At 42.4% G+C, this 11,686-nt stretch overlaps 1 protein-coding gene across 1 annotated transcript; it reads right to left on the bottom strand.

Annotated features, from left to right (window-relative positions):
* Positions 1 to 224: 224 nt before the first annotated feature.
* LOC115462132 (probable G-protein coupled receptor 151) lies at positions 225 to 1,406 on the bottom strand. The gene has a single exon (XM_030192170.1). It carries the CDS (start codon positions 1,404 to 1,406, stop codon positions 225 to 227), a length of 1,182 nt encoding a protein of 393 aa, XP_030048030.1.
* Positions 1,407 to 11,686: the final 10,280 nt, after the last annotated feature.

Below are 11,686 nucleotides of genomic sequence, written 5' to 3'. Positions count from 1 at the left end.
TTGCACAAGAAAAAGTCGCCTTCCGAAGCTTACTTATAAACTCCTGTTTATTGCAGACTAGAGGTTTCAACAGGTTTTATGACAACTAGCAGCCGCCTTCCGTGAATGTTTGCATGTATTTAATTAGTTTAATAATGCTGGGTGGCTGAGTGTGCGAGCCAGTGTAACCTGAACGACTGCAACAGTTAAGCGACAATAAGAAATGCAAGGCTGAGAAATATCATTCAAGGTTTTTCTTGGTGCTCCCAGGGCATTGGGTCATTTTCTTCCCCGGCTGTCGTGTTCCTCCTGTCCTGCCAAAAATGCTCCACATCTGGAAGAATTTTCTCCTCTTTAAGACTGGACGTCGCTGGAGCTGTACGTAAGTCTTGCAGTGATTGTATTGCACTGGTGACCATCTCAGCGCCTTTCTCCCCAGCTCCGGAGTTGGGGTCAATTCCACACTGCCTGCAGCGCAGGACCAGCCACACGTTCTTGAAACCTTCTCTGAACTCATCAGACACAGCCAAGAATATCCCAGGGTTGATGGTGCTGTTGAGAAACACAATCACCTGAGCCAAAACCATTAATACTACGGGTGGTTGAAGGCTTCCAAAAGGGCTATGTCTTGCCCAGATCCAGACAACCCACTCCGGAAGCCACATGGCATCGAAGGTCAGGCTTACGCTCATCAACATGGACGTGATTTTTCTGCTCAGGTGCCTGGGGTTAGGCGCCCTGTTTCTCCTGTCCCTTCTTCTCCGCAGGGTTCGCATGTAACAGGAAACGGTGAAGCACATGGGCAGCACATAAACAAGAAGCGGGTAAGTTTTGCTAAAGACATTCATGAAATTGGAGGCATAGGGAGGGACCTCAAAATTGCAAAAGATTCCATTCTGATTCTTCTCCGTTTGGGAAAATATGAGATGGGGCAGTGGCAGCAAGAAAGCCAAGCTCCAGATGAAGAACAGGAGCCCGATCAGCTGTTTTCTGTCAAGGCTTAGAAACTTTGGTGGGGTGACTACATGCTTGTATCTCGCCTGCCCAACGGCGGCCAGGGTGAAGCTCTTGACGATCAGACAGCTGTGCAGGAACCAGTCTGCAGTCCTGCAAACAAAGGCGCCCAGCACCCAGGACTGTTTGGCGTAGGTGAGGATTCGGACAGGGATGCAGAGCAAAATCAGCAACAGGTCGGCGGAGCACAGGTGAATCACCAAAACGTTCACCGCGGAGCTCTTGCCCTTCCTGAAATCGTAAATTAGAATAGCAATGACCAAAAAGTTCCCCATGAAACCAACGAGGCAGACAGCGGTGAGAAGAAGAGGCAAAAGCACTGTGACGTCTTTTGAGGCCTCGGAGGACTGTAGACCACCGGCGACAAACAGGTACTGGGAGCTGTTCATGGTCCTGAAGTAATAGTCTTGCATTTGAACCCGTTCTTCCAGGCAACAGTGGTGTGCTGGGCAAATTCAAGGAAAGAAATTGCTCCCCGACCTATTTTACAAAGAAGATAAATAGTATCTTTTACTCCTGCTGTCCAAAGGGGGTTTATCAAATTGTAATTGCGATCCCCACAAGTAAGCCCCTGCTTACGCTGCTCCTGCACACATTTTAATAACGCTGTGTCCACTTTCCAATGGTTCAGCTGATCCTGTATAATTAATGCCGCGCTTCAAAGTTAATTCCCATTTTCCAAAATATAAGCATAGATCACATCGATGATAATAAGGTAAAGTCCGCGTCTTGTGTGTAAAGAAATTTTTCTGCAGCTGGTTTGAAGAAAGGCTGAAACTCCTCTCTCTTTAAGGACGGGGGAGCGCCAGAACTTTGTTTCTTCATTAATAAAGCGCAAGAAACCTCAGCTTTCCTTTGCAGGCTGTGGAGAAAAACAGCTGCTCTTCCGTAAAACTGTTGGATGTTGTCTCCAGCTGATCGTTAGTGCAGCTGAGAGAGATCCTCGGGGTCTTTCCTTGCACTGGGAGCTGTCCATCATTGGTGGCGCTCCAATCCCATCTTTCAGCCTATAATAGTCTCCCTCTCTCTTTCCCTCCCTCCCCTCACAACGTCATCCCCATCCACTTTATCTCTCACTCTTTCTTTATGTCTCTATCGTCCATTTTTCCTTTCTCTTCCCTCATTCATCTCTTTTATTCTTTTACTCTATTTGTCGCTTCCTCCCTTAGTTTCCTTATCTGTACCCCACCGCCAATCATGCCAATAATATTTATATTGCCCTCAGCTCCCCCTCCCATCAACAAACCGTGAAGTATACAGGTCGTTTCCCTTTCCATGCTCTGAATCCCCCTCCCCCATGAAGTCGAGGATAGCCATCCCTGGCGTCCACAGCTGATCAAGCCACACTGAGCCCGCAAAAAGGTGGGAAAATGTGGGATACAAATGCAATAAATAAATAAAAATCATGGAACCCAGCGGAGAAGATGGGGGAGGCTGGGGAGGGACTGCAATTTGTAATTGCCAAATATAGTGCCTGTGCGCTGCAACGTCCATTGCAATAATGGAAAATCTACATGAAATGATCTAGCTACATTAATCCACAGTCATAATCATCTTGGGGGGGGGGGGGGGGTTCTTCCTGTTCATATTTGATTCCCAACATGCCAGCTTTCTGAATAATGAGCTGAACTGAAGCGCGGTCGCATCAGTTCTTCAGCAATGGGCAACCTGTAGATAGCTCTGAAGCTTCAGATTCTTACAAGTGGTGTAAAGGGGACGGTGGCAATTACTCTTAGCTTGATTGCTCCTTAAATTAGAAGCTGACCGACAGGTGGATCCCTCATTTTCTTATCTAGAAATCTTAATTACAGGAATGCAAGAAGGATGGTGATAGGGTTGATTATAACAGGGTGCAGGAGGGGAAACAAAGCGCTCGGCAGAAGCATAACCCAATTAATTTTCTTGCCAGTTAAACTGATTCTTGCAGCTACTAGAATGTGCGTAGTCTTGCTCCGTCCTGTTCATAGCAAACTACTACGGGTAACAAAGGAAATCCCATCTTTCCTGAATCGAACTCTGATTGCTAGGTCTGGAAAAAAAAAAATGAAAGACGAGATAAATATATATGTTATTCACTTGCTATACGCATTTCAATTTTTAGAAAATACATTCCGGACAACTTTTGTGGCTTCCTAATTGTGCTTATGTCATCTTTGGCAATGACGGAACAAGCAGGTCTGAGGGTCTGCGCAGTCATCAGCTTGTTAAGAAAAATAAACACATAATCATATTCCTTACGTTTGTATAGGCGTTTAAGAGAGGAATTAAAATGAATAAAACGTGAATTCTCAGGTATCGATTTTGACTCAGAAATGTCTTTTATCAACTATATTTATGCAGTAACCTTCCATCTGAAAGGAAGAAAAACTCGCGTGCAAACAGATGGCAGCAAGCACAGTTTATCTGTTGGAATATTCCAAATTTGAGCTTTCTGGCTCCACAAAAAGAAAACAGAGTACTGCCTAAATATCAAAATGTGCCTTATAATGAGGAGAAATGGACACTGCCAAACACAGTTGGTAATAGTGTCCAGATTAAACAAATGTGAGTCAATGACTTCTGGGAAGACTATACAACTTTGAAATAAGCTCAAGATAAAATTAGCAAACCAAAAACCATCAGATATGTTTTGTGGAAGATGTGGGTGCTTATCAGTGTTTGTTAATTGCCAAGAACAGGTTTTGGTCATATGGAAAAATCCTTCTCTCTCTCTCTCTCCAAATAGCAATTCTGTCATAACATTGTAAAACACATGTTTGAGAAGATACAGACTTATATAGCCAGATGGAATATATTAACATGACAAACTACAAAGGGGAGGAAACATTTGAAAACATAGAATTAACCAGTTATGGTGTACTTTTGAGCAATCATTCCCTTGATGGTATTCAATTTTATAACTATAATTGATCAGGTATGATATTTGGGGTGAGTAATACTCAGTATATAAATGTAATGGATAAAAAGTTGAACTTTTCAACCAGTCAAAAGGCATCACAACCCTAAGAATTATGCCTGTAGGCAGATTTAAACAATATTTTAAATCATTTCTAATCCTTTTGTAATATAAAAAATTATATATATAATTTAATTGTGATGTAATTTGGAATTTGCATTCTGCCAACTCCCAGAAAAAAGGTTCAAAGCGGAAAACCAAATATTAGGACAAACTAAGAATTATGGAGAACCAAATTATGATAAAAACTGTTTTTAAAAGTATAAGAGCACCAAATTTGAACTACCTTAAAGCAAAATGAGGTTTCCAAGACTTTCTTATAATGAACTCCAGAAAAAGAAGGAAAGTAAAGAGAATGAGAAGATTGAGCTGAGTTAGCAGGATACAAAAATAAAACAACCAAATATTCAGGTCTGGAACCATCAAAAATTGTAAACTTTAAACTTGCCATTTTTTTAATCTAATAAAGGAGGAAATAGCTCTTTCAAATTTTCTTAAATGAAAAATCATTATAGTTGCAATATTTTGAAAAGTCTGAAGTTTAGATCGCAGTTTCATTGTGAGACGACAATAAAGACTTGCAATAGTCTAAGTGGGATAGAATAAATTTTAAATGTTTTAAATAATAAATTATTATAAGAAGGGAGACTCAAAAGGAATATGGGAAAGCATTTTTCATTGAGAGAATAGTGGACAACTGGAACAGACTCCCAAGCAGAGGTATTAGGAAAGTGCAACAAAATTCAAGCCTTTTTGGCCCAGATTTGAAGGAACCCTAATTGCAGGAGGAGGGAAAGAAAAGACAGACATGATATAAGATCCGTGTCAAGTAGAAATGAAAACAAGTGGATGGATCAAGTAGTCTACCCCCCAAGATCTGTGCTTCTAGATGCAATTCTGTGGGTTTTAGGGATGGGCTCTTCTTCAAAAAGAATGTCAGCCGCAAATAAGAGTACGTACTAAACACTTTATTTCCCCGGATTCTATAAAGGTGCACAAATATCTGTGCCCAAATTTGGGTGCAGTCCTGAGATGCACATGCAACCTAATTGATTAACAAGCCAATTAACTTCAAGAATTGGATACTAACAATTGTTGATGTTAATTGGCACCAATTAGGGGTTGCACGTCTGTCTGGCTGTATGCTATTTTATAAGCCTGGGTGCCCAAATTCCATAGTGTGCAACCCAAAAAGAGGCATGTCCATGGGGGGAGCATGGGCAGGTCAGGGGCATTCTCAAAAGATGCACACAGTGTTATAGAATTCTGGAGATCCACATCCAACTTGCACACCAGGATTCAGCTGGCATAAGTCCTCATGCCCAGAGTTGGACTGAGAATCCCTCCTAGGCACTGCTCTCATTCCAGAGCACCCTTTAAAGAATAGCACTGATTTTTTTCCAAGTGCCTATTATTCAGCATAATTTACTGAATCCAGCCCATAGTGCACACTATTTCCCAATACAAATGTGCATGTGTGTGTATGTACAGTGGTTCACACATATGCATCTATCAAGAAAGAGCATCCACCATGTGCAAACAGTATGTACCCTCATGCAGCAATGCGACTTGCAGTGCTTGTGATTGGTTCAACGTTTTTGACGATGTCGTGAAATACCATATTCCTCAGATGTGGTGACCCTTGAAGCAGGCGTTTGTGTTGAAACACAGATCCATGTTGGGTTCTTGAGTTTTACTGTGCTTTTTTCTGGTGGACATTCACTTTGGATTTTACTCAGCATTGAATGTACATTCTACTTTCCCAATAAAGACCTTCTGCATGTTACCTCTGGTTCCTTATTTTATGGAAATCCACTGGTCCATCCCTACTCTGAAGGGCTTTGATTGCCTAAATTAGGGTGCCAACAAAAATGCATGCTGAGTGATATTCTATAAATGGTGCTTCAAGTTGGGCACTGGGTGTAGAATAGCATGTAGCACCAGGATCTGCACCCAACTTTTAGGCCTGAGGATTTACACCAACAGAAATCTGGTGAAAATCACCATGCCTGAATTAGGCATGGATCTGCCAAATTCTACAACAGTGCGTGTATCTTTAGTGAATGCCCCTGACTTGCCCATGCCCCTCCCATGGCCACACCCCCTTTTCAATTGCACGCTAAATGATTTGCACATGCATCTCTATAGAATAGCGCTCAGCAAGATGTGCATGTAAATCCAAATTGTTGCCAATTAACACCAATAATTGATTGTTAGCTCCAAATCATTGGTGCTAATAGGGTCATTACTGAATTAAATTATGTGCACAAATTGGGCATGCATGCAGTTATGAGCATCAGTTACAGAATTCCCTCGATAGTCTCCCAAATTCTATAAATGGCATCCAAAGTTAGGTGTGAAATTGGAAGTGTAATTATGTTTAAGTCCAAGAGCTTGTCTTGATGGACGAGTTTAACTTTGGGCAGGGGACTTATCACATAAGTACATAAGTATTGCTATACTGGGACTGACTGAAGGTCCATCATGGCCAGCATCCTTTTTCCAACAGTGGCCAATCCAGGTTACAAACACCTGGCAAGATCCCAAATCAGTAGAATACATTTTATGCTGATGACTGGAGCAGAGTTAAGATTTGAAGAAGGCAGGAAGAGGGGAGGGGGTCAGGGGCCTCAACCCCCAGAGTGATTGGCTTCTCATAATTCAAAAGGGATTGAGCAGACACACTGGTGAGGTAGTCTTAGAGGGAATGGGAATTTAGGTGGACCGCAAGCAGGTCACAGAGTGTTTGTCTTTGCTTCTCAGAGGCGGCTTGCCCGCCCACCTTCCCTGTTAGGGTGTTACAAGGGAAGGCTGGATCTCACAGAGACGGACTGGTTTCAGGTGGCTGGTGGTTTCGCAGGAGGTGTGGACATCCAAGCTATGGGGCTTTAGCTCATTGGGGGATGAGCGATTAATTTAAGACTCTAAGGACAGGATGGCAGGTGAGTCAGGTGACCCAGAAAAGAAGGACATGGAGGTCCATGCCATATCCTTTGCCCTAACTGTCATGACGGGGCAGTGAAGTGAAAAAGGAATGGTATCAGTAGTTGATACTGCATCACTGTGCTAGCACAAGTGAAGAATTTGTCTATGGTTTTATTGTTATGGTTATAACTTTTATTCTTAATAAGCAAAGCTGCAGCCTATTTACTTCCAATCGGTGTCAAGAATGTTGACAAAGGTAAGGACAAAAAGGGAAAAGGGGTGAAAAAGGAGGAGGTGAGAAGCTGAATTTAGCTAAAGAAGGAGCTGGGGGAAGCAATCAGTCCTGGGTCCAAAGTTAAGAATAGGGTTGGTTACACAAGTAACTTAATTAGCTAATTGGTGCTAAATAGGCACTTTATTGGCAGTAACTCCCAATAATTGGCCTTAACAAGCACTAATTGACAATAATTTGTAATTACACATATAACTGACTTACACCCCTATTCAATACACTGAGCACCTAATTTTGATGGTATGCAATTCCAAGGGGCTGTGGACCTGGGAGGGGCATGGGCAGCTTAGGGTGTGCCAAGGAATTAGGCGTGATGTTATGGAATACTGTCATTTACATGCCTAAATGCCAGTACTTAGTCGCTAGCATTTACACCAGCCTTTCAGCTGGCATAAGTGCTCTCACCTATAATTAGATGCAAAAATGCAGATTTACTCTAGTAGTCTAGAAAAGCACAAACTCTGTTATAGACTAGCTGCTTAGCATCCACAAATTTGGCCCCAACTCTAGCCGACCTTTCTTGAATTTACCCCAGTGTGCCCTTTTCATAGCATGTGTTTCCTCATGAACCAAATAGCAAACAAACACAAAATGAATACTTTCCAGGTGTTCATTCCCAATGGGCTTTACCAGTGGCAAGATCATTTATGTTAAATGCTTTCCTTCACCTGCAACTCAGAAGATCTAACTTCTGTTACCTGAAAAATGTCAGAGGTACAGTTCATTCAAATGAGCACTGTCATTTAACCCGCTGCAGAAAATGGCTTGCAGAAAATTTCCAATCACCTGCAACCTTTTGTGGGCTGTGCTTGGTAAGAAAAGGATTTGGAAGTTGCAACCTTGTGATTTTCCACTCCCTGAACAATTTCAGTTATGGCATCTTGGGTTTTTTTATTTATTTATTTTACAGAAGTTGAAGAATTAAAATTTCCCAGCTGTTTGTTTTATAGGCATACATTCTAAAAATCCCTTACATAGATTTTCCTGGACTTTCCCTATAAACTATGAAAACCTACCAGAGGATTAGATGGGCAAAGTTCACAAATGGTTCCCTCCAGCCTTCTCTGCAAGGATGTTTTAATTTTACTGAAATGCTGGCACCTATATTGCTATTGCTGACTAAGCCATCATATTGTTATGGCTCTGGATGAAAGCAGATGACTTTTAATTTGTTGGGCAGAAACCCTGGTTCACTTATAGTCATAATGCACCCACTGTAAACGCAATAGGCATTCCTCTAGGGCCGCCAACCAGTCAGGATTTCAGGATATCCTAAAAAAAATATGCATGAAATAGATTCCCAGGCGCATTGGCTAAACAGCATACAAATCTGTTTCATTCATATTCATTAGGGCTTTCCTGTTAACTTGACTGCTTAGTGGCCCTTGAGGATTGGAGTTGGCCAATCCTACACTATGACAATAGCAGAACTGCCAAGTTACCCAGTTCCAGGAGGGAGATTTTGTTTTGGTCAATCCTAGTTTTGAATGTACATCCCAAAATCAATGTAGTATTTGTAGTTCTTGATCCTCATCCATTGAAATCTGTGCTGCAGGTCTCATAATACACTGGGATCAGGTTGCCTGAAGTCGAAGACTGGCCTAAAATTTCCCTCTTGGAACAGAGTAACTTGGCAGCTCTGCAATAGTGTTTGGAATTAATAATTCCATTTTAACTTCACTTTGACTGGGCTAAATATTGACCTGAATAAGGTATTATAATATATATAGCCCATCTGATGGAGGGAAAAACATGCAGTCTTCTAGCCATATAGATTGACCTGAAGGATAAGTCCCTCCAGACCAAGCTTGGTTGTCCTGTTATCTTTGAGTAGCACATCTCTCATCTTCCATTCAGAATTAGATCATTATGCTGTTCAGTGCGATGGATAGGCTATTTGATTAGTTCCCAACACTATATTTACCTCAGCGAAGGAAGAAGATTTTCAGCATTGCATAAGACCCAAGTTGAGGACATCAAAAATTTGGATGCTCTATAAAGATAATTATTTTATCATGTCAACCTATTCTCTATGTAACACCAATTGTAACTTCTACTCTGGAATGGTGAATGCCATAACGGAACATTGTAAGCCACATTGAGCCTGAAAATAGGTGGGAAAATGTGGGATACAAATGTAACAAATAATAATAATAATTGGCTAAAGTAAAGGGCTGGTGATGGTGCATAGGCAGTGACCTATGACAACAAAGCAAGATTGAAAGGTAGACAATGGGGAGGTCTTGGTCACAGAATATAACTACCAGAAGAGGCAAGGGTTAATAAATGAGGATAATGCGAAGAGAGATGTAGACGGAGAGATAGAGATTGACAGAGATATATAGACACATTTATAAAATACATAGAGGCATATTTTCAAAGCACTTTGGGAGGCTAAGTTCCATAGGTTTCTATGGAACTTTGGGAGGCTAAGTGCTTTGAAAATGAGCTTGATAGTAAACCAGGCACTAAAGCAGCCTTTCTGCAATCACAAAACAGCGAAAGGAAATTAAAATCAAAACTGCATTGTTAGTGCCTAAGAATATACAATGTATGCTCAGTCATGAGGTATTTTGCTGTCACTCACTATCAGCAGTTGTTTAACAGCATCAACTCAGGAGAAACATCTAATGGTATGGGATGTAAAGCGTAAAAGAGCTTCTCTTTAGTTTTTCCCAAGGTTCCCAGCAGTGGCGTACCAAGGGGGGGCGGTGGGGGCGGTCCGCCCCGGGTGCACGCCGCTGTGGGGGTGCCACACGCCTATCGGCTCTTCGTTTTCATGCTCCCTCTGCCCCGGATCAGGAAGTAACCTGTTCCGGGGCAAAGGGAGCATGAAAACGAAGAGCCGATAGGTGCGCGGCACCCCCCCAGCGGCGTGCACCCGGGGCGGACCGCCCCCACCGCCCCCCCTTGGTACGCCACTGCTGGGAACCTTGGGAAAAACTAAAGAGAAGCTCTTTTACGGCACCCCCCTCCCAGCGGCGTGCACCCAGGGGGGGGGTTATTTCACCGGGGGATCGGGGGGGGTTCGCCGGTGGGGGGCGGTCGTGCTGTTCCGGGGGGCGCTGCACCCAAGGGGGCAGGGCGCATTGGCGATCCGCCCTGGGTCTCAGCCCCCCTAGGAATGCCACTGGTTCCCAGCAGTACATATAACAAGAGGACGCACATATAGATTTTTAACAAAAATCCCCATAGCAACCATAGAGAAAACAAGCAGGAGAAAAGGACACATTTTCAGCAGAAGAATCTTTTGGTGGAGAGAATAGGAGGTGTTTTGTCAGTGATTCCCCTCTGGTCAGTATGGAACTTTGTAAGTCTAAGTGCTTTGAAAATGAGCCCCAATGGCTCTTTGTAGCGCATTTCTACAGAGAAAGATGAAATCTTGAAGCATGTGTTCCTTGGAGGCATAGATATCTCTGGAGTCAAATGTTTTTTTTAATTGTGTAGTTCCACCCAGTTTTTCCTTCCCTGCAGGCTTTATTCCTCCCATACAGCTCTCAGAAGAGTGCCATCAAAAAATGCTTCCAATGATTCCCCTGACATTCACTTCCATAGGCCAAAAACTGCAAAAACAGAATATTATGTATTGCTGTGACTGTCTTAATTGGGTATATAGATAACATAATGAGAAACATGCCACAGAAAGAACTGAGAATGAACTGTTTTACAGTGAGAATGTCCGTCATTTCATTTCTTATATACTTTTCAATTTATTCTTAAAACAAGTAAGATTCTCTCTTCACTTTTTGGAGGAAAGACTTCAGATTCTCTACATTTCGCCCTGGATTGCATCACATGGATAGCAGACTGCTTCCTATCCTATGCAGACCATTATCTGCTATATTGGGGAAAGGAGCAGAATCGTCATAAGTCAGAAAACCTCCGTTTACTAACTTTAATTACTTTCATAGACTTCTTTATATTTATATTATAATATGCATCAATACACTTATCTGGGCTGTAATTTGCTCGATTGGGAACACTCAATAGAGAGCCTCCGTTTCTCAAGTGCTTCCTCAGGAGCCATGCCCTCGGCTACTATACCTGCCCTACAACCAAAGTATAAATATAGCGTTTCAGAGAGAGGACCACATGGAGCTACCTTATAGTGAAATGTGCATAAAGAAGCCTACCTATAGTGAAATGTGCATAAAGAAGCCTTTAAGAATTAGGTCAGTAGTGACTGGTCAGGTGAATGAGCTGAAGGCATAAATACCCTGACACCATTTTAGAGAGCAGGAGTCCTGCGGAAGGAATGAGCAGGACCCTCACAAGGTAGGCTTCTTTATGCACATTTCACTATAAGGTAGCTCCATGACAGATCAGAGATGTCATAACAATCTCCTGGAGTTGCAATACTCAAGGTGCTGAGGCCAAGCCAAATGGTAAGACCTTCTACTGATAGTGTAGAGACCCACAGAAGAACCAAATATATTTCCTGTGAGTGGGGAGAATAGGTATGTGGGTATATACCTCCTTGAGGTCTAGAGAGCAAAGACAATTATTGAGCTGTATCATGG

The sequence above is a fragment of the Microcaecilia unicolor genome, chromosome 2 (assembly GCF_901765095.1).
Source record: "Microcaecilia unicolor chromosome 2, aMicUni1.1, whole genome shotgun sequence".
NCBI lineage: Eukaryota > Metazoa > Chordata > Amphibia > Gymnophiona > Siphonopidae > Microcaecilia > Microcaecilia unicolor.
Note: the sequence above shows the minus strand (reverse complement) of the source record. Positions and strands in the feature narration are given on the sequence as shown.